The following is a 23,333-nucleotide window of genomic DNA, read 5'->3' as shown; positions in this document are numbered from 1 at the left end:
ATACATTCACCCCAGTACAGAGATCTGGGCCTAAATCCATCGTTTTTTTGCTCACCATGCCATTCCAGTTAGAACCCAGCCATATGCAAATCAGTCTTGGCCCTGTGCCCCATGGGAACAGTCCAGCCCGAACTGCCAAGCCAGGTCCTCCCTGGACTGGAAACAAGCATCCTAGGACCGGTTTCGGGCTTTCAGCCCTCGTCAGCCAGGATAGCTTGATTCCAGTGGCATGGAGAGCAAGGGACTCACGTCTGAGCATACCCTTCCCACTCGGGGTGACAAATGCAAAAACAACAATTGATGGACAGAATGCAGAACAATGTCATACATTCACCCCAGTACAGAGATCTGGGCCTAAATCCATCGTTTTTTTGCTCACCATGCCATTCCAGTTAGAACCCAGCCATATGCAAATCAGTCTTGGCCCTGTGCCCCATGGGAACAGTCCAGCCCGAACTGCCAAGCCAGGTCCTCCCTGGACTGGAAACAAGCATCCTAGGACCGGTTTCGGGCTTTCAGCCCTCGTCAGCCAGGATAGCTTGATTCCAGTGGCATGGAGAGCAAGGGACTCACGTCTGAGCATACCCTTCCCACTCGGGGTGACAAATGCAAAAACAACAATTGATGGACAGAATGCAGAACAATGTCATACATTCACCCCAGTACAGAGATCTGGGCCTAAATCCGTCGTTTTTTTGCTCACCATGCCATTCCAGTTAGAACCCAGCCATATGCAAATCAGTCTTGGCCCTGTGCCCCATGGGAACAGTCCAGCCCGAACTGCCAAGCCAGGTCCTCCCTGGACTGGGGGAGAATGTCTGCATTGTCAGCATTCCGTCCATCATTTGTTTGTTGTAACGCTTTTCGCCCTAAGTGGGATGGGTATTCCCAGACGTGGGACCCGTGCTCACTACGCCACTGGAGTCAAGCTATCCTGGCTGATGACGGCTGATAGCCAGAAACCGGTCCTAGGATGCTTGATTCCGGTCCAGGGAAGACATGGCTTGGCAGTTCGGGCTGGACTGTTCCCATGAGGCACAGGGTCAAGACTGATTTGCATATGGCCATGTCTAAACTGGGGTGGTGTAGTGGGCAAAAGAACGATGGATTTAACCCAGATCTCTTGACTGGGGGAGAATGTCTGCATTGTCAGCATTCCGTCCATCATTTGTTTGTTGTAACGCATTGAAGAAGAAGGCGGGCGACATCCCTGGAGAAGAGGGTGTCTGGCGAACACCCAATTGCCCGTATTCGAACTGGAACATCTTGGTTCAATTAGTTATAGTGCTGCGAGGGCTGCACAAAGACAGAAATTAACAAGTTATAAGCAGATTCCAAACCCTTTACCACTACAAGAGGAAATCATAAGCCTGAAACCACTAGTAAATAACAGTATAATGAGTCTTGTATGATGCCGCATTCAAGTTTTTGTGCCATCTCATTGAAAACCATGCTTACCGACTACATGTTTCAAGCCACAGAGTTCATTAAATAATTGCCCGAATTTGTTTTTCAAAACAAGCAGCAAACTGAAAGTGCCGTAATTCCAAGATGCAAACTCAAGAAGTAGAAACCAATGTGATTCTTACCCAAGTCAAGATGGCAAATAGGACTGCATGGAGAATCAAGGGAACTGCGCATCTCATTGGAGTAGCGGCAAGATAAAACAACGAGGGAGCACAGAAGTGGATGCCTTATTTGGCCGAGGGAAGACTACCGAGTGTGCGAGGATCGGGAGCACTCAAGTCAGTCCCTGCTTGTGCCCCGGACGGACTGCTGAGGGCGCGCTTGATCATAGCGTATGAATGCTTTTTGAAGCACCAAAAATATTTCAACGCGAACTCAAAAGAAAGACAGATAAAACGCGATCGGGAGTGAATGTATAAATCCCTTTTCCAAGGAAAAAATATCTAAACGCCACCTTAAAATAAACCCAAACACTGATGAGAATGCCTTTTCAAGCCCCAAAAAAATTAACAACATGAACGCAAGGCAATTCCAAGAAGCCAAAACAAGACCGGGAGTGGTGCATGCGTGTATGCGTGCGCACGCAGTCTGCTCTGTTTCGAATCACATACTCGTGCTTGTGGCATGCTGCTGCGAGCTCCCGCAAGGTGTATGCCCCCACAAGCACGAGTATGTACTTCGAAAAAGAGCTGAACGACGGCTAAAGGACCTCCTATGTAGCGCATGCATGCTGCGTAGGCGAGGCCTAAAAACGACACTATAATATATAACTTTGTACCTACTGAAATCCTACTATCAGCTTCTAACTGAAATTCACCACTCATTTTTCTAAAACAGTAAATGCTTTTTTTTTTTTGTACTTTAAACATTGACTGGACAAAACAAGATATGCAGGTTTACCCGAAGCACATTCCGGCATCTGCCAAAGAAGCACATAAATTAAAAATACAGGAAAGCCATCTAGGGTGGTGAGTGAGTGTGGTATCTCCTGTTGTGTGGACGCGTTTCGAGGCGATTGTATATTGAAAATGCCATCAGCTAAGTGCAACACAACATTCGGAAAAGACGATCTGACACCAACTAAAGCAAGCAGCTATGGGCACCTAAGATAATTACGCACCCACCGAAACACGAGAAGGACACCAAGGAAAAATAGTACCCCACACAACAGATAAACAACCAAAGTGTAATGATACACTTCTTGGTTCCTGCTCCAGGGGATTAAACGAAAGAGAAAAAGGAGGGACAAAAAAGCAGGGCTGACCACTAGCAAGCAAGAACTTTTAAAGGACACTGAAACAAATAAATGAAAAGCTGAGTAATGGTTTAAGCCCACAAGAGAAGTATATACTAAAGTATATACAAGAGGTCTCAAATGCTTGAACTAAAAAGGGCTCAGCACTAGATGGGGGTCAGCAGTTGAGAGGTTAGGAATCTTGTATTTAAAGCCGGAGTACCTCTTCTTCCTACAGAGGGAGATAGCCGCGATAATATAGGCAAAGAAAAAAAAGTTATGGAGCGGTAAACGTTAATTTTGAAAATACTGTATTGCAACACTGGTAAACAACAGAAGTATATTTAAAGCAACAAATGGCCAAAATGTAGGTTTCAGTAATTGACACGTTATGTTTAAATTATTATTGCAAATTATTTACATTCATTGCAAATTGTTTACATTCAACTATAATGGTGTTGAAGTGAACAAAAATACAAGCGCCAAGTGCAAGCAACACAAAAGAACACTAAACAAGGAAGCAGTAAATAGTTGGCTCATGTTCCAAAGAAGAAACAATTAAACAGAAACATACTGAAGCAATGTCGAAGCGGACTCCTGGTCATCAATAACGAGCAAGAAAATGAGAGTGACAATCTCAGCAGTAAATGGTAAGTAATGGGCAGACTAAAAGCCCTTTTGAGTTTGTGTTTTTTTAGAAGCGCTTGCTTTGATTAGCTGCTCATACAGGGAACTAGGAAATAATTCTACTAACTTAGGACAGTTCCTTTCCGATTGTGCAGAGCTATGTATGGGGCTTATTTCTACACCAATGGAAAGCATGCAGTTTTATCTTTAAAACTGGAGGAACTTCTGAGATTGTGTAAAGTTTATCATATTTTACCACTTGGCAGCTTGCTGATGTCAGTAAAGTGGTAAAGTTCTCATAATGTACTTCATGTAAATCCAGTTTCAAAGCTCCACATAAGGCTACCTTCTGCAGTCAAGGATTTTTCTCTGTGTTTTAGGTCTTGGAAGCCAGGTAATCTAAGAAAGGGGTTTTCTATTCAATTTGGTACTTTCAGAAGTGGTTTTATAATGGTATAAACATGTCTACAAGCACCAAAATGCAAAGAAGAACCTTTACTGGTGAAGTTAGTTACACGTGAACCTGGTAACTTGGCTGGGGTATGTGTAGTGATGGGGTCGTGATCCACCCTCCTGTGAAGGACCGTAGACCCTGGGTATCAAAGGATCGATAGCAAAGCAATTGTAATTAAATTGTGCAAAGTATAGATCCGCTCCCTCCAGGTGTGGCTGGTATAGGTAAGAGTGGTGGGCGGGGCAGGGGGAAGTAGGCAGATGACAGGATAGGAAAATAAATAAAACCACTTACCTTGCAATCGCCACATCGCCAAGACACACGCAAGGTAAGTGTTTTTATGTATTTATTCATGTTATTTTCCCTCTCCCGTGGTCTGTCGACTCCCCCCTCACCCCACCGCCCAGCCGCTCTTACCTGTACAGGCTGTGCCTGGCTCCCCCTAAGCTCTGCTAGGTCGCCACCAGGTTCACCGTGCAAGCACAAGCCCAGAAAAACGTTGATACCAAACCCCTCTTGCAGTCAGAGGAAGAGATAGACCCCGATTACGAGTGCCACAGAGCGGTTGATGTTGTTTAGTACTCTTGATAAAATTTGACTCCCTGGGTAAGATCTGTGTGATAAACTGCACCTATTCTGTGTTTTGGGGGAATAACACTTGGATTCTGGTGCCAAAGTCCACATATCACGATATACACCATACTCTTTTGCCGTCTTAAGTTCTGGCAGGTTTGACCTGCCAACATTGAAGGAAGGTTGTAGTCTATTTTTTGCACCCAATAATTACAGGGTGCGGTAAACTATGCAAAACTGGGTATTGGCTCAGAAGGTCAATGAACTCCGCCCACTCAAAATCAGTGTCATGGTGCCTCACTGCAAACACCTGTGATAAGTGGAAACTGTAAATACAGAGCCCCCGTCCAGCAGTCGACTTGAGAAACGTGGTCTCCTTTAGCGAGCAAAAAAAGAGGACCCCACCATTGGCCCGAAAAAGGAAAATTATGACACAAAGCCACACCTCTGATCCGAAAGATGTACCCCTCATTCTCAAGGGAAACAGTAACCATGACAGCGTAGTTTGGTAGGTTTCAGTAGTAGGATACATGCAGTGCAGCCTGTGGGTTAATTACTGTAATATTATTTAGCTCCTTTTTAGGTCTCGCCAGTCGTTGCAGCGCGCAGGCGCTGCACGCTCTGCGAGGGCTTCTTGAAATCAATACAGTTTCAGAAGGGGACTTTAAGCCACGCCCCTGTTTTCAATTGGCTTGCGTCATCGTTTATGTTAAACGCTGGCGCGTGATTGGAAATCGGACTTTTCTGTTACCGCCCTGTCCAATTTTAGGACGGCCCATCTGGACAGGAAGACGCCATCTTTAGCTTCTTTTTAGGTCTCGCCTGGCGTTGCAGCACGCATGCGCTGCTCGCTCTGTGAGGGCTTCTGGAATCGTACAGTTTCAGAAGGGGACTTAAAGCCACGTCCCTGTTTTCAATTGGCTTGCGTCACTGTTTATGTTAAACGCTGACGCGTGATGGGAAATCGGACTTTTTTGTTACCGCCCTGTCCAATTTTAGGACTGCCCACAAGGACAGGAAGACGCCATCTTTGTTTCCCATGACGTAGGAGGGTGTGCTCCTAGCTTGTTTACTGGTTCCGGTTTGAAATTCTACCTGCTCCTCCCTCCCCATCCCCCATCCCAAAGCAAACTTCCCAGGAGTCAGAGGGCTGTCCTTACTCCAGCACCACAGTCAGGACGGCACCAGGGTAGTACGTTCAGCGCTCTGTATCACAGACGCGACCTTCAGTGTAGAAAAGCGGGTGATAACTTAGGGGTCAGGCCAAGGTACCGGTGATATTTTTGTTTCCCTTTTGGTGAGGGTTATGTCGTTCTTTGTGGTCCCACGTGCTATGCAAAAATGTAGTGTCCGGGCAAACAGACTTCTGCATGATTGTTAACTGTGCTTAACACCTCACACCACCCTTTTTCGCTGTAGTGTTCTCTAACTTTCAAGGGGATATTGAGTTTCAATGATGTACCCGCCTTTCACAGCTGTAAAATGTACGGTGAAGATAACTCAGTTGCCTTGATCGTGTTGCGCCGGGGCACCGCTTACTTGATTGCCCTTCTCAGCCAGGAAGCGAAGGGGACGCTGAGGGGGTCTCTGGAAATTCCCGCGTTTGGCACACGAAGGGCAAGGAGCATGTGCTCCCTGTAGGAGGCAGGCTTGAGGCGCTTGGATGATACTAAGGTGTGGGTAGTGTTGGTACATACATAGCAGAATCGAAGCAGGATCCTGCCATGAGGGCTGGCAGTAGTACAGTGTGAAGATGGGTGGGTGTGATGGAACATGAGATGCATTCGCTACAATCTGTGTTTGCATCAATATTTTCTTTAGGTCGGTCCTGCCCGTGTGTGTTTTTAGAACTTGTGGAGAGGGGACATCATCTCCTAACGCATGTGACCCCACCCTGGTTAATTTGTAAACCAAAGTTTCAGTTTATGGAGATAAGATGGCCACATGTGTCTCTTGGGCTGCTGCATTCTTTTGGCAGAGAGGGTGGGGGAGATCCCCTACCTTCAACTCATGTTTAATGCCTCCTCAACACAAAGAAGTGCGTCTAAAGAGGTAACAAGTGTGTGCATGAGGGTTGGATGCCCAGTGTTATATGCGGCGCCACCAGCCAACTGGGGCTTTTTAGCCAGCAGCATTTTCGCTTTTAAATATTGACACCGTGCGATGTTAAAAGCAAAACTACAAGTCCCAATATGCAAAGGTCTGTTGACTAACTTGTCAGGACTGACGAAAGGTATCATACATGGACACTTTTTGACCGTGTACTTCCTTTTGCCTTCCTTTGGGTCATTATATTCCCGCTTTTCTCTGAAACCCATAAATGTAAGGAATTAAAGCTCAAAGAGGGTGGAGAAGTCTGAATCATTGAATCCTGGCTTCAGACACATGAAAGCAAAATACTAGTGAGAGGCAAGAAAAGAAAATAAGGCAGGAAAGCTCTGACGGAAAAGCTAAAATAAACATATTTAGCAAATATTTTCCCAGCACTTTTATACATACACCATTAATGTACTTTCTCTATTTGCTTAATGGCAACCGCAAACTGAGCCATTTCGTCTTAACTCTTGAAAAATAACCGTTTAACTTTATGTGATTGAAATAAATAATATATATATTTTTTTTTTATAGTATTTTTATTAGGTATTTTATACATATACAGGACATACATATCATTTGTCTGTCAGGGTCGCCCTTAGGTTACATGGTATTTCTGTTAGTATAGTGTTACTTTTAGGTCGGCTCCCCCATTGGCAGCTTGTTTCATACAGTGAAGAGAGAGTTCCTAAGGTGGGAGTGTATAGGATAGATTAGAATAAGTTGAGGGAGAAGGATTGCAATCGCATACTTTTCTCAAACTTAGGTAGCCCTTTAATTCAGGTCTTTGCCTTGGCATCTGACTGTATTTGTTTCCTATGGTGGATCATGAGGGACTAGCGCTTTGTCCAGCGCTTCCCATAGACCTCTGGAAGACGCCTTCAACGGCGTGTATTGCAGTGCTAGGCTGTCTGCTCCTCTAAGGTAAGTAATCCAGTTGAGCCAGCTCTTGTAGGATGTTTGTGAGGAGTCTTTCCAGTTGTTTAGCACGAGTTTGACTGCCGCTGTTAGGAGTAGGTCCAGTAGTTCTCTCTCTCCCTCTGTGGGGAGGTCTGTTCGAATGAACGCTGTAATGAGTGAGGCAAAGTTCCTGGTGATTTTGCACATAAAAACGTTGTCTATAAAGTCCATAACATTATGCCAGAAGATCTTGAGCCGTGGGCATTGGAAGATCAGGTGTTCTAAATCTCCCCACCCCGTGCCACAATTCCAGCATGTTGGGTTATCTCTTGGGCCTAGTGTGTGTATTCGAGCTGGGGTCCAGAAAGTTTTGTGAAGGAGCCATAATTTGGTTTGTGCGAGAACAGGTGTGATTTTATTTTTTGTGGCTGAAGCCCATATAGTTTCCCACTCCTGTTCTTTTATTGGGGGTTGTGAGTGTGTGTCCCAGTATCCCTTTGTTTTGTTATTCAGTTTGTGTTTGAGCTGTCTTAGTGTTTTATATATTTTCGATGCTTGGTGACCTAGTTTGTTTATGTTCTTTACATATTGGAGTATCGAGGGCGTTGTGTCTGTTAGCTTTGATTTTGTTATGGTTGTCTTTATCTTTAGAAACATGTACAGGTCTAGGTCTTCTAGCTGGTGGGTTGTCTTCAATTCAGTGAATGTGATTGGCGCCTTTCCCTTTTCTAGTTGGTGCGGGTGCGTGATGCCTTTCTCTATCCAAGTGTCGAATCTTAGGGTTTTCCCTCTGTATTTAAGGTTGCTGTTCCCCCATATTGCTTCTAATTTTGAGCCTTTGATACTGACCTCCATTCTACGGTCGAGTTTTAGCAGTGCTATTTTGGTGTTCCTCAGTATAGGGTTGTGCGCGTGTGGGTATGTGTTTGCTGTTAGCAGGGCTAGTGGGTTTCTGGTTGTTCAGAATGGAATTTTCTACTTGGAACCATACCGGTGTGTATTCCGGTGTATGATCTACCCACTGTATGCCTTGTTTGGCAATGAAAGCGAGTTGGAAGAGCTTGAAATCCGCCAGGTTCACCCCTCCTTGTGTTTTCGGGAATCTTAGTTTTTTTATGCTTATCCTCGCTTTCTTATCCCTCCACAGGAATTTGGTGCACAATTTATCTACCCTTTGGTGGAAATCATCTGTTAGGAAGATGGGGATCATCCCTGATAGGTAGTTTGCCAGGGGTGTGATCATCATTTTTAGTGTTTCGATTCGTCCCCACCATGTCACAAATTTTGGTGAGCAGTCCTCTAGTTGTTTCTTATCTTTATCAGTAGAAGTTTCTCATTGTGTCGTATTGTGGTTGGTAGGTCACTACCAAATAGTATACCCAAGTATTTGATATAGTTGGTCTGCCAGGTCAGCCCTGAGTTTCCCAGGACTTCTCTGGAGCAGAAGATATTCAGCGGCTTGCACTCAGATTTGTAAGTGTTAAGCTTGTACCCTGAGTGTTCCGAGTATTCTTTTATCGTGGACATTAGTGCTTCTATTGATGCCTGGGGTTGCTCCGTCATTATCAGAATATCGTCTGCTTAGGCTGCCAATTTATATTTTAATTTGGATATTTTAATATAGTTGGTCTGCCAGGTCAGCCCTGAGTTTCCCAGGACTTCTCTGGAGCAGAAGATATTCAGCGGCTTGCACTCAGATTTGTAAGTGTTAAGCTTGTACCCTGAGTGTTCCGATTATTCTTTTATCGTGGACATTAGTGGACATTAGTGCTTCTATTGATGCCTGGGGTTGCTCCGTCATTATCAGAATATCGTCTGCGTAGGCTGCCAATTTATATTTTAATTTGGAGGACAGTGTGTGAACGTTCTATTTTTCTCTGGTGAAGGACTATGCATTTTTAAAACTCAAAATGAAGCCGAACATACTAATCCAATCTGTGCATTTTAAGATAATGCATCTGCAGCTGTTGTGTTTTTAACGGCGCCGGATTTAATTTTTAGGTAAATTGACATAAAGAAAAGGAATGTAACACCCATATTCTGTTGAAATAGGCGCAACACATTAAGGAACAAGTTCATTATATTCACATCACGCATCCTGCAGTATGTGAATATAATCTCACCATTGTATTTGTGTACCCTCCTTTCCTAGAATTTTTAGGTCTCGGCTAGCGAAGGCTGCGCTTGCGCAGTCTCGCTCGCGAGATTTAATGACTTGGAGAAGAGGGGCTTGAACCCGCCCCTCTTCTCCCCTGTTCTCCATTGGCTGGCCTCTTGAATGCTGGCCAGCCATTGGAGAAGAGGTCAGTCATTCCGATTAGGCCCCGTTCTTTTCGGATCAGGGGGCGTGTTTTTTGCAAGAAGTCTCATTATCTCCTCCAGCCAATGGCTGGAGGAGAGAAAAGACAAACACGCCCCCGAATCCGAAAACGCCGCTGCCTTTCTCCGAGGCATTTCTGCTCTGCCTCGGAGAAAGGCGGTGGTGTCTTCCGGTGCCCTCGGCTTGTTCCTCTTATTTCCTTTCCGTGCGTTGCGTGCTCCCCGCATAACCTCTTTCCTTCGGACACAATCATTTTGCAGAATCTGCTCTTTTTTGCCACGTAGAAACCACATCTGCCTGGCATTGGTGCATGCACACCGTCTTCGACAGGCGCTGCCATTTTTGCAACGATACAGGCTGACTCCAGGAAGAAACAAATCATGCAGCCATCCCAACACTACCGGCTTGTGTCTAATCAAAACAGAAAGCAGACGTCATTTTCGCAGCCATCTTGGAAAGGGCTGATTAGAAGAAAGTTGACGAGGGGAAGTGGGAAAAGTAAGCCTGAACACCTTCAGAACGCACTGTTTATACTCATGTGAAGTTCTCTGCGTGTATTTAGGTGGCTTATGTCATTTACTATGTGTAACATTTCCAACTTATTGCATTTTCTGACCCGCCTTTTCTGGCTCCTTGGATGGCAAGTTTATTTCTGTATTTTTTTTATTTTGTTTTGTCGGTAGATAAGAACGACACAGTAACATTACATTTAGGTTGGGATCCATCAGACGCTGCCTCTATTAGGTACTTCGTTACCTAGCAATTGCGTACGTTGAATACTGCAAAACACTGATACTGCAAAACAGTGAAGTTAACATTATTACGTTATTAATCTCTATATTACACAGCGTCCAATATGTCACAATTTGACATATTTCATAGAATCGTAAATCGGCACACAACTAATGTGTACCAACTTAGGATCAAGAAATAGGATAAGAGCCCCGAACAATGACGGCTCCCTCTCCTGCTTTCTCCGGTTTCGCCCCTTCGTGCGTGAGGTTAGAGGTCCCTACATTACATCGGCGCTGCGGGCGGTTGCCTGTAGTCTCAGCAACGGCGGGCGGGTAGCGCCAAACTCAAAGCTGGAAATCCTTTGGAACCTGAGATCCTGCGGGGTGGAAGTGGGGACACCGAAAAAGCCGCTGCTCGGAGAGTACCAGAGACAGGGGAGCATGATCTGGCAATGGCTGACCTCCTCTTCAACCAGCTGGTGGCCATGCAGATAAAGTTCAAGGACTGTGAGGAGAGGTGGGATGAGAAATGGGGTGTCAATAGGAAGAACCCGGAAAATCTATAAGGGTTGTGCTACTGGTGAAGGGTCATATTGAGAGGATAGATGCATACCTGTCAGCAATTATTGAACGCCACAGTTAATAACCTTAATGACAATTTGGTAGTTTTCTATTTGACTTTTGTGGGTACTATTACTTTGGCTTAAATTGTATTGGTGTTGACGATTCTTCCTCGTATATGTTTCTTTATCGTTTTTGTTGCTGGGCGCACCATAATATGATAAGCAAAGATGGTTGGTCAGGGTGCAGTTATGTTATTAGTTGTACTTTACATATGGGTTTTCACTCGGGAAACTCTATCAAATATAAACCATAGAGCAGGTTGTGGCAGGTTCGGTTTCCTTGTAATTAATTACTCGATGTCCCATTTTGCAAATGAAAACCAGTATGAGACCTCGTATTTAGTTAAAGCGTTTTGTAGTACTCGTTCCATCTGCAAGGAAAGATTGCGAGTGGCCTATCCATGCTGAGAGCACGTTAATGTTTAAGCAGCAGTATCCTTTATTGATGCCAGAATGTCTTACATTTTAATGTAATTAAACATTAATTATGGGCTAGAGTGGAAACTGATTAGGCGGAGAGGACAGCTTGAATCTTGAGAAATGCGTCCCGAAAGCGCAATGCTGTATAAGTCCAGTCTTAGTGAAGCATATCCAGAAAATAGACTAACTTCCCCAGCAATATTGGCGCTTCATGGGCACCAGCAAGTTTGGGAACCAGACGATTGCAAGGGAGGTGAGCCTACATTTTAGGCTCCGTGGTCTGAGGGTAAAGGGATATAATTAGAAAGATTAAATCTATGTTCCTTAAAACGGGGCATTAGAGAGCACTTTCTCAATGGAACAAGAGGCATTGCGTTGGAGCAGAGAAGCTAAAGAAAACATGCAAGCAGAGAGAATTGGAAGATTACGAGCACAGACAGAATAGGAGGAAAACAGAATCTTTTGAGCGAGAGAAAAGAATGAAGTAAAGCATAAGCAGTAGAATGAAGGAAGGAAAGAGATAGTATGAGAATGTCAAGGGTACAGAAGGATAAATAAACATAATGTATGAATTACATTTCTATTGTAACTGTAAACTTTAACCATAACTCAAGTCTCCCGGATGGTGTTACTTACACCCAAACAGATGGCATATTCACTGCTTCAGTTTGTCTTGTGTTTTACAGCTTGTATCACATCCTCCTCTATTGTCTATTGACTGTCAAGTTGTAGTCTAACTTCTCTTTCTGTGACCTGCTCTGGTTTTCACTATGGAAAATCTGTTCAACCTATGGCTCAATAGTCCTAGCTGCCCTAAGTGATGCCACATGAGCACTGTTTCATTTTTTGTCCTTCCCAACTGAGTAGAAAGTTGTTTTTTCAATTTTTGTAGTGCTTTTTGGAATGCTAGCAACTTAAGCATTTCCAATTTAATTCTGTCTTGTTTTAAGGGTCCCTAACATCATAGAAAGATTATTTCACATGTATGAGGGTTTAGCGAGGTTGAGAAAGTTATGTTTTCGCAGCCTATGTAGTGGGTCAGCGAGTATAGTGCACATTTCATTGGTGCAAGTGAGCAGTGGAGGCTCCCACTAACAAAGACTGCGTCTATTAATATGTCATATAATAACGGCCTGGCCAATTGTCCTTAAATCAGTGTCAGTTATAATGGAGTTTGGACAGCTGAGCACAGGACATGGAAAAATCATGCCCCTCATTGATGCAATGACCAACAAACCCTTATTACTCTTTGCACATCATCCATGCTGGAAAAGACCATTAAGAAACATGACATTTAATTACCACAGCTTTAATCAAAGTCTTGTACTGCACCAGAGGTTTTATCACTTGAAAGGAGGTTATAACTACATATATACAAGACCTAGTTGCTGACCAAACCAGTGCTAATGTTGAACAAACCTGATCCAGTAAATATAACTGAGGACTCCTCTTTAGCATATCGATATATCTGGTTAGAGATCAGAAAGTTAGCACTAAGCAGTAGATAAATCAAGGGTGTCGTGAAATTTATGCGAGAACAACAACATTTGGGACAGCTAGATGGATAGAGTAAGTAGTTTCAGCGCAGTTGTATTCGGAAGCACTGAGAATCAAAATGTTGTGTTGTGTTTGAGTATACGAACTGGGAACTTGGGTATCTGAGCATATATGTACCTTAAATGATTGTGATTTTAGGGTGATTCAAAGTAGACCGATAAAGGGCCTTACTCCAGATCCTGTTAGATTTGGCATCCTTGAGGTGCAGTTCCCCCAAACTTTTTTCCTTCACCCCTCATGTTGGCCAGATTAGTTTTGTTGGCTTTAGGTCTCTGCAGTGGCCTCTGCACTTTACCAGTGCAAAAAGGCTTGTGCTGTCTCCTCCAAACATGGTAAAATTGGTACATTTAATTTACTTGTAAGTCCCTAGTACTTGGTACAGCCAGTACCCAGAGCCTGTAAATTAAACGATGCTATTGGGACTGCAGCATTCATTATACCACCCACCAAAGTAGTACTTTTAAACATGTCAGGTCTGCCACTGCAGCCTGTAGTGCAGTTTTGAGCTGCCATTTCAACTTGGTAAAATAAACTGTTTGTCTGGCACAAACCTTCCTTTTTAGTTCTCGGCTGCGCTTGCGCAGTCTCGCTCCGAGATTTAATGTTTTTCAGAAGAGGGGCTTGAACCCGCCCCTCTTCTCCATTGGCTGGTCTCTTAACCCCTTCCACACGGGGCGGATTCCCCCGCGGTGCTGACCGTTGCTTGCGCGGGCGTGGTCATGACGGAACGGTTCCGTCATGAGCACAGCTCAACCGACGCTCATGACGGAACCGTTCCGTCATGAGCGTCGAAGGGGTTAAATGCTGGTGTGTGGGTGGCTTTGTGTGTGTGGGTGCAAATTCAATAGGTCTCGCATTTGAGTGATTAAGCTATTAACATTGTAAATAACAATGCCGTTTCTTTAAAGGTTTTAAAAACATAAACAAAATTAATGTCATGAGCAATGCCAATACCTCTAACTTTAACAATGCCGAGACCATTGCATTGTAAATGCTTGTTTTACATTTGATATGTAGTGGGTGTGCCCTCGACCACCTATGGTATTTTCTTTCTCAAGAAGTTGCCTCTTTCCTTTGTGCCGAAGTGGGCGTGTTTGGAGGTCAATTAGCTGGAAAAATGGGGGAGCGCTCTGGTGCCGGTTTGTACTTAGCCTGAAATAGCCTTATCTCTGGGACAAGCAAGATTGCATCATAGTCGGGGCTGGAATCCAAAGAAGGCTAGAAACAAGCATTTGCAATACAATAGGTTTCGCATTTACGCAAGTTTATGCCATTGGCATTGTAAATGACAATGCCTTTTAGTTATGTTTTAAAAACAAAAATAAAAGGCATTGTCATTTGCAATGTCAATAGCTCAAACTTGCGTAAATGCGAAACCGATTGCATTGCACATGCTTGTTTTATAAAGTTTCAAACTCTTAGCCCACTCTGTACACACTGTCGTTTGTTCAGACACAGTACTGCTGATTATAATAACCCTTCCTTTTCTTGACAGATCTCAAAACAGTGTCCTGCATCATCATCATCTGGCCCATTCAGTGCCTTCTCTGTAAGACATAATGGCTGCCCAGGTCAGTATGCCAGCACCCGTGTGCCTCATCGAAAACACAGCAGAAGGAGAACTTGTAGTGAAACAAGAAGCCATAGAGATTTTAAACAAGATCACCCAGCCCCTGGTAGTTGTGGCCATCGTGGGGCCCTACAGCACTGGAAAGTCCTACCTGATTAATAAGTTGGCGGGAAAGAACAAAGGTGAATGTTCTCTTGTCGACTCAACTTGTGTCAAGTACATTTACAGTTGTTTACCAAATGTCATGGGATTTACACGTGTGGCCAGCTGTTAGATGCACAGCTATTTGATCATTCCGGGTGATCTGGAAATCTGAATATAGGAATTGGAACATGAGGTATTTGTGTTTCCAACATAGAGTTATATCCAGCAAGTCGCTCTCATTCATCCATATGTAATGTATTCTGTGTGAAAACAGCTGCTCAGCTTTCTTTAGCATGTGATAAGAAGGTCTGGCCCTTTTTTGGGATGCACATGATTATCATTCTGATAATATTTCTTGCTTTGCTCAAATAACCAATCAATAGTTTATTGTTTGAGTGATATTGAGATATTCTTGTTTTGTTCCTAGACATTATTTTTGGGAAGAATTTGGCGAGTTTCCCTTTGAATACAAAATATTCATGGTGGGACCTCGGTATTTCATGGATTGGTTGACATGAATTTTCCTGACCTCACCTAAGAAATCAGTTATTCAGCTCAAAATGCCTCATCTGTCATGTTTTCGTATTCATGCTTTTACTAGTTGCAAATAGAAGGTAAAACGGATCAGCACCTATAGGATGCTGATAACTGCACTTGTTGATTCAGTCATGCCATGGCGACACTTCTTCAGTCAATGCCCACCCTATTTATCAAACCACAACTATTGTGACCATTTTCCATTACCCCTGGCAGCACTTCCCCATTGAGGCCCTCATTATGAGAGTCCCAATCCCCGCGACCCCGCTCCGCTCCGCCATGAAAGGGGCGTGAGTAATAAGGGACCAATGTGTCACGTGATCCAGTAAGGGGATCACCCCCATAAGGGTAGCGCTGATTGGTTTCTCCACAGTGCTTGGCTCATCAGGCGGGTAGGGCAGCATAATTTGGTACAGCTGCCTGCCCTTGGATCGCCCGTAAGATAACCCACCATATTGCATACTTTTGTATGGAATAAACCTGCAGCAATATTTTTCCCAAACAAAAGTTGTGTTGTGTATTTATTTATGCATGCATACTCTGTTGTGGTGTGGGTGGGGTGTGTTGCCATAATGGGACTATGAGGTTGGCAAAAATCCAGCCCATTACAAATTGTAACCTGAATGTCAACTACGATTTGAGGAATTACCAGGGACCTAATTCCATCAGTAATTTCTAGGTTTTTTTGTTCAGACTTTCACCCAGATATTTCGCAGTCGAAATCTCTGGGTGAAAATGAAGAGCTCTGCGGTGTTCCCATGGATCTCATAATTCTGATGGGGCCCAGAGCTGCTGTTTCCGGCAACTGCTGTTTGCATTAGAACCGAGTGACAGTGGCAGTTGTTATTTTAACTCTTGGAAATTGCAGAATAAAACACCATATCAAATAAAGGCTACTGTAATGGGAGCGAAACATAAGCCTTAGAGGAAACTGTCCCAAATATTCACTACTTATGAAACAAGCATTTACAATGCAATAGGTCTCGCACTGACATTATTTTGAGCTATTGTTATTGTTAATGTCATTGGTTTTTATGTGTTTTTTTTTGTAAAACATAAATAACTGAAAGGTTGTAATGAAATAGGTGACTGGGTGAGAAATGGAGAGCCTCTGGTGAAAGGAGGGAGAGACTGATGAAGTACCAGAAAGGAGTGCTATTAGAAGATTAGAATACAGTGAAAGGTGGAGTTGAAAGGAGGAGTCCACTAAGAAGCCAAGAGCCTCTGGTGAAAGGAGGAACAGTGTGACAAGTGAAAGGAGGGACAGTGTGACAAGGAGAGCGGAGAGACAGCAGTGAAGTACCGATGGGAGAGCCAAAAAGAGACGGAATGGATGACACGAAGGAGAGTGAAAAGGCTGGGATAAAAAGAGGGACTGGGTGAAAAATAGGGAGCCTGTAGTGAAAGGAGGGACATAATGACACGTAGAGGGGAGAGACAGCCTGTGGGGAGTGCTAATAAGCGAGACTGAAAGGTTGAGGTGAAAGGAGGAGTCCAGCAAGAAGCAGAGACTCTGGTGAAGGAAGGGGCAGGATGACCAGGAGAGTGGAGAGACAGCCGTTAAGTACAAATTGGGGAGTGCCACAAGGACGAATAACGTATTGGAAGCAAACGCTAAAGTGCACTTAGATAAATCCTCCCACCAAGTCCAAACCTACTGCTATATAACTACTGCCACCCCAAACACCCCTCCCCCCTAAGAAAAACACACAGACACACCTCCCCATCCACAGATCCCCTCACAGCACATGGGGTGTGCACTTTAGGTAAAGCCAGGTATGTGCTCAAGTAACACACCGGTGAGAGCACAAAAAGCAGTCACCGCCAGAGAACAGTTCCAGGCCCAACCCTCACCCCTCAGCCAGAGAACAGCTCCAGACCCTGTCCCTCACAGACCCTCACAGCCGCCCTGGGGTTTCAACCTTTCTTTTAAATATTGTGAAAATGTAGGGCCGCACTGCTGAAAAAGAAGTCTTCTGTACCGCAGCTCCATGGTTTTCCTGGGTGATAGGCGACCTGCACTTCTCTAAGCGTGAATGATTTCTAATTCATCTGTTGCCCAATGAGGTGCGCTGTGACGCTGTTTGTCAAGGGCTCCAATTTAATTAACGGCCCTGGTGTGAGGCCCATGGCCACAGCCAGTCTGCGATGCGATGCTCGGTGTATGTCATTTCTCTAAAATGGCCGCAACGTAGGGTAAGCAGCTTCGATACATTATTCACGGATCTGTAATGTATATGGGAACCATGCCAAGTCTCACATCAATGACCACAGACATTGTTACCGAAGATAATTGTAAACGTGTTATTGGCCTGGTAAGGATAGGTAGCCGAGTCGTCCCCTCCAACATGATGGGCGGCAGAGAGGTTATATAAATGGACTGTGGGAGCGGGCGGCAGAAAATGGGACAGTGCTATGGCAGAGATGTACGCACCAGGCGCTATCCCAGGTATTGGGTTTGTAAACAATGAACAGCGGGCAGAAGGGCAGCACTGAAGGTCGAGAGGGCACATGAGGGCTACGCCCACGAAGCCAGTTGGTTATCCAATTACAATGCAATGTTCTGCATAAAATACTCATATCATGCAGTAATAAATATTGAGGGCACTAAAACAGCAGATATAATACGTTTTATGTGCAGGAATATAAAGTACAAAACGTGTGTCATGCTGACATTGGTGTAAGTCGCACACTTGATGATCCGCTGAGGCCCCACCAGTTAGGGGCAGAGGTGCAGTCACATACAGAGCCTTGAATGGATGGAGAGAAAGTGAGCGACATGCTGCCACATAAAGTGCCTCGAAAGGTACGACCGTGAGGGTGTGCAAGAAAGGGACCTGCTGACACATACAGCACCTCAGAAGGAAGGTGAGAGCAGGAGAGAGAGAGGGGTGGAAGGAAGGAGAGAGGAAGAGAGGTGTTGGCACAGACAGCGCCTTGAAATTAAGAAGACGCAGAAAGGTGGAAAGAGTAAAGTGGAAGGACGAGGAGAGAACGACGGGGAGAGAGAGGGAAATGTAGCCACATACAGCGCTTGAAAAGAAAGGTGAAAGAAGGAGAGAGGTGGAGGGAAGGAGAGCGGTGGAGCGAGAGCGATGCTGCAACATACAGCCCCTTGGAAGAAAGGAGAGTCAAATCAAAACCCAGCACAATTCATGGCACCTAATGACAGTGCTCCTACCCCACTGCATCATAGGGACAGTAGAATACTGTCCAACACCCTACCAATAGCAGTATTTTGGTCTCAGTAGCACCCTACGACCATGAATGCACCTCACTGCACTGTTTACTGGGGAAACAAAGCAACCAGTCCACACTGCACAGTGTAGTCACTAATGTATCACACTGCAGCGTATCCTCTGGATGCTAACCCGCCACACTGCACAAAATTGTAGATGGATTAATGCATCTCATTGCACTGTATACTGAGGAAATAAAGCCACCAGTCCACACTGCACCCTGGAGAGACGATGTGCCACACTACAGTGCATCTTCGGGATGTTAACCCTCCACACTGCACAATGTTGTAGATTGATTATTGCACTGTACTCCGAGGAAACAAAGTCACCTGTCCACACTGCACCCTGGAGTGACTAATCTACCACACTGCTATCCCGCCACACTGCACAATATTGTAGATTGATTAATGCACCTCAGTGCACTGCACTGTATACTGAGGAAACAAAGCCACCAGTCCACACTGCACCCTGGAGAGACTAATGTACCACACTAGAGTGCACCCTCGGGACGCTAACCCCCCACACTGCACAGTGTTGTACATGAATTAATGCACCACACTGCACTTCATCTTTCATTCAAAATAGAAAAGAAGGTATCGATTTGTACCAAAACGAATAACAGACCTATCACGCTTTACTTGAACCTCGCATTAACCCGCATGACTACTTATGCCTTGATTAAGATTATCACTTTGTTTTGCCAGAATGAGGCATCAAAGTTATAATCTATCTATTTTACAAAGAGATATTTGTATAATTTACGAATTCAATAAAGTTATTTTTTTAATTGAAATATGCCATGACATTAAAATTGGAACTCAAACAAGGAGTATTGGGGAACGCGGCTGTGTGTGTGAGCGAAGTCTGCACTGCTACTGAACGTGTCTTATCAGATCTGTGCGCCTTCCTGAAGCTTCCCTTTGCCATCTGTGGGCGTTGTCAGTGCTTGTTGACTTGGACACTGCTTCTCAGTACTTAATGGTGGCTTTAGTCCAGAAGCGCGTCTGGGAGCGCTTGATAAGCACGAGCTGCTCAAATATCAGAATGCAAACATATTTTTGTCAGCAAGCGTACCATGTTGTTAAGGATCCTAAAACAGAGGAAATTAATTAGCTGATTTCTAGAATTTGCGGCCCTTATGCTGCGAAAATTATATTTTCTATGAGTGTACAAGTAAACCCGGCCATCAGTTCTTCCATTGGCGAACTTCCTCCAAGTGTAAACATGACAGCAGTAACATGTGGCGTCCTGGCCCTTAGTAAACGCAAAAGGTCAACAAGGACAGGGGCACTGAGTCCTCGGTGAAACTGAGTCCTCTTGTAAACAAGAACCCATTTAATATTTTTTTGTGAGTTCTGCAAGCTTGGTTTTCGATTCAATTGTTACCAAACTCTGTAAGTGTATACAGAGTGTTTAAGAAAAGATTAACACTGCTGCAGCATGTTAGCGTGTCCACGGAGCAGAAACAAAAATAAACACACATATGCCTTTTTAAACAAGCTGTCGCTGTTGCGCCCCACACAGCACTGGAGGGAGGGGAGGAACAGCAGAGAGAGTGGGGTGGGGGTGGAGGAGGGAGGGGAGTGAAAGAGAAGACGCACGTGATGGGTACGTGCAAAAGCTTGCTGAACTCTCCCTGAACCTTCCCTTAACACGCCCCATCAGATAACAGAAAAGCCATAAAACTGAAGGAAGCCATAGACTCGGTGTCCCAAAGGCGTGCACATAAAAGATACAGGGCGGTAACCAAAAAGCCTACAGAGCAATCGAAATGCAGGGTTTTAAATAAATACGGACATTCACCCATTGAAAGGATGGGCGGGATCAGAAGTCCTTCTCCAAAAATACTTTTACCCCAATAAATCTCGCTACGCCTGCAGCGCATGCGCGCTGCAAGGCTAGGCAAGACCTAAACATTGAAGTTGTTATAATTAGGAGTACTCGTTCTAGAGATGGTGCAGATTTCATTTGAATCCTTCTTCCGAGCTCAATCCAAATACTGCTTTATCCTGATGCAGTCATTCTCGACCACTGCATTCTTTCTATGAAGAAATCAAAGAGATTCATGGTCTAATTCAACCCAAGTCTTGCTCTAACACCCACACCAAGACTCTTATGCAACATCGTCCTTGACTGTCTTTGGAACACGAAACCTCTTCTTTCGAACTGTAACTTTTGAACTGTCCCTGATTATGTATCACCCCAAAGGGGATTATTTCTGTAACTAAGAGCGCTAATTCATCTGCACACTACACATCTCTTTGACAAACATCATCACCAAAACAGGCTACCTTACCTTGTCCACCATGGTCTGTTCTGAAAGCCTTACCTAACCTGTGTGTCATCATCATCATCAAAATCTTTATTCGGCAATTAAAACAAATAGCCATAAAAGCACACACAATATGATGCAATAAAAGTTTTACGCATATTTAAAGGTACAGACATTGAGGTCATTTGTTTCTAGTTTGTAACACAATGCTTTCCCTTGCGGTGATCGATCTTAAAATAAACATGGCAGTGTTCTAACACGTCAATGGGTCCTCTAGACTTACAAGACATTTCATTGCAATTTTTTAAGACCTAATTCCATGGTTAACAAACAGGAGCTTTAGATAAAAATATCTAAAATTACAATGAAATTTACAGAACAATAAAAAGTGCAGCATGCTCTGTTTAATCTTATTGTCACACAGGCAAGGTATCGTATCTAAAGGGCGTGTCTTCATTTTTGGGAAAGCAACACAATAATGTACAATACCGCATCTCAGCCTCAGTAAAACAAATTAATGCTGTGCGTGGGTCACGTGCAGCAGATAACCATTAGGTCCCTCTTCTAGCATGTATGATTTATATGAAACCACAGTTGGTTTACTCAGTTCCGATTTTACTCTGAGATTCTGTCTGAATGACAGAAAGGAAACCTTGATCTCTTTCTTTGTAATAGTTAATATTTTTTCAGGGTCCGACCATACAGACATATTAAACAGATTCCTTTAATGTGTTATTAATATAAAACAACCAAGGGATTTTCAGAGCATTATCCAAGTTTAAGCAATCCAGGATGATAGACCTGGTAAAAGCAGTCTCTTCATGTCCCCAGATTGATGCCCATAATAACAATGGCCCTACAATCAGGGTGTCACTCAAAAATTGCAGCTCCACCTCGTGATGTACAATGGTGTTTGATACAGAGGATGGTAAAGTCAACAGGCGTTTTAAGAAGCAGTTTTCCTCTGTTTGCAGTGTGACACTATTTGTGTAGCCCCAGAGTCCTTCCCCATATAAAGCAGTACTTACTCCTTTAGCTTTATAAATGGTTACCATCTCCTTGAATGGTCGGTTTCCCAATTTGGCCGCAAATTTAAAAATCCATTGGTTGACTCTACTCATTTTGGCTCTTGTATTTACGATATGTTGGGACCAAGTACCATTACCTGAGAATAGTATACCAAGGTAAGAGAAGGAATTTACTGTGCATATTGGGGTACTATCTATAAAAAAGGTTTTACAGGATTTCTTTTTGGACCCACATATCATGGTGAATGTTTTTGATTTGTTAATTACCATCCTCTGTTGTTTCATAAAACCTGACTGATACCATCCATCAGTCTTTGGATGCCTACTGGGGTCCGTGCCAATAGTACAGCATTGTCCGCATATAATAATACAGGTATCGGATGACCAGCCACCTTTGGGACATCAGCCTGTATTTTTTGTAAATAAATATCGTCCTTGTTATTAAAAAGGGAGAATAACATTGAGGCTAACACTCAACCTTGCCGTATACCCCATCCCACATTAAATGTAGGTGTACATTCCGCCTGGGGGCCAAAACGGACCGCACTAGTTAGTTTTTCATATAGGCGGGAAAGAAAACTGATAATTGCCCGAGGGGCTCCTAGGTCAGTCAGAGTTTGCCACAGTAAATTATGATCAACTTGATCAAAGGCACTACTCAAATCTGCAAAACATAAATATAAGGTCTTTGCCCTACTGTATTTGCAGATGAGTAGCTCCAAGTTAAGACATTGTTCGATCGTGCCCAGGCATTTCCTGAATCTGTAGTGCACAGGCGTTAAAATATGATACTCCTCAACCCATTGCTCCAGCCTTTTAAGTAGAACCCTGCTCATAACTTTAAAAGAGGTATCCAAGAGGGAAATCGGGCTGTAGTTTTTAGGGTCAGTTTTGTCCCCCTTTTTATAGATCGGGACAATAATAGACTCGTCCCATGTTAGTGGTGGTTGTTCCGTTGCAGCTGAATTGAACACTCTTGTTAAAATGGGTCGCCATAGTTCTGGTTCGGATTTATAAACGTCAACTGGAACTCCATCGGGACCTGGTGCCTGCCCTCTAGCACTCCTGAATTGCCTGGAGAACTTCGGGAAACATCCTGTACAACGCAGTCATTAAATCGCACTACCTTTACAACGCAGTCATTACAATGCAACATCCTTTACATCTCATGCCATTACAACGCAGCCATTACATCGCATGTCACTACAACGCATACCTTTACAACGCATGTCACTACAATGCATACCATTACAACACATAGTTTTTACCCCTACACTATCCAACACTTACCCTACTGTTGCACCCACTGGAGTGGGAATAGTAATTTTTACCCCTACACTATCCAAAACTTACCCTACTGTTGCACTCACTGGAGTGGGAATAGTAAGTTTTACCCCTACACTATCCCACACTTACCCTACTGTTGCACTCACTGAAGCGGGAATAGTAATGTTTACACCTACACTATCCAACACTTACCTTATATGCAATGTAATGGTATGCTTTGTAATTGTATAATGCGATGTAGTGGAATGCGTTG

General features: G+C 44.0%; 1 protein-coding gene across 1 annotated transcript in view; it reads left to right on the top strand.

Annotated features, from left to right (window-relative positions):
* LOC146784472 (guanylate-binding protein 1-like) overlaps positions 1-23,333 on the top strand; it is an 888,553-nt gene that overhangs the window by 259,033 nt on the left and 606,187 nt on the right. Inside the window, exon 3 of the mRNA XM_085633259.1 lies at positions 14,499-14,755. Within this exon, the coding sequence (XP_085489385.1) occupies positions 14,563-14,755 (193 nt within the window). The 5' untranslated portion in view covers positions 14,499-14,562. The remainder of the gene's footprint in view (positions 1-14,498; positions 14,756-23,333) is intronic.

This window comes from Triturus cristatus, chromosome 11 (genome assembly GCF_964204655.1).
Source record: "Triturus cristatus chromosome 11, aTriCri1.1, whole genome shotgun sequence".
Taxonomy (NCBI): Eukaryota; Metazoa; Chordata; class Amphibia; order Caudata; family Salamandridae; genus Triturus; species Triturus cristatus.
Note: the sequence above shows the minus strand (reverse complement) of the source record. Positions and strands in the feature narration are given on the sequence as shown.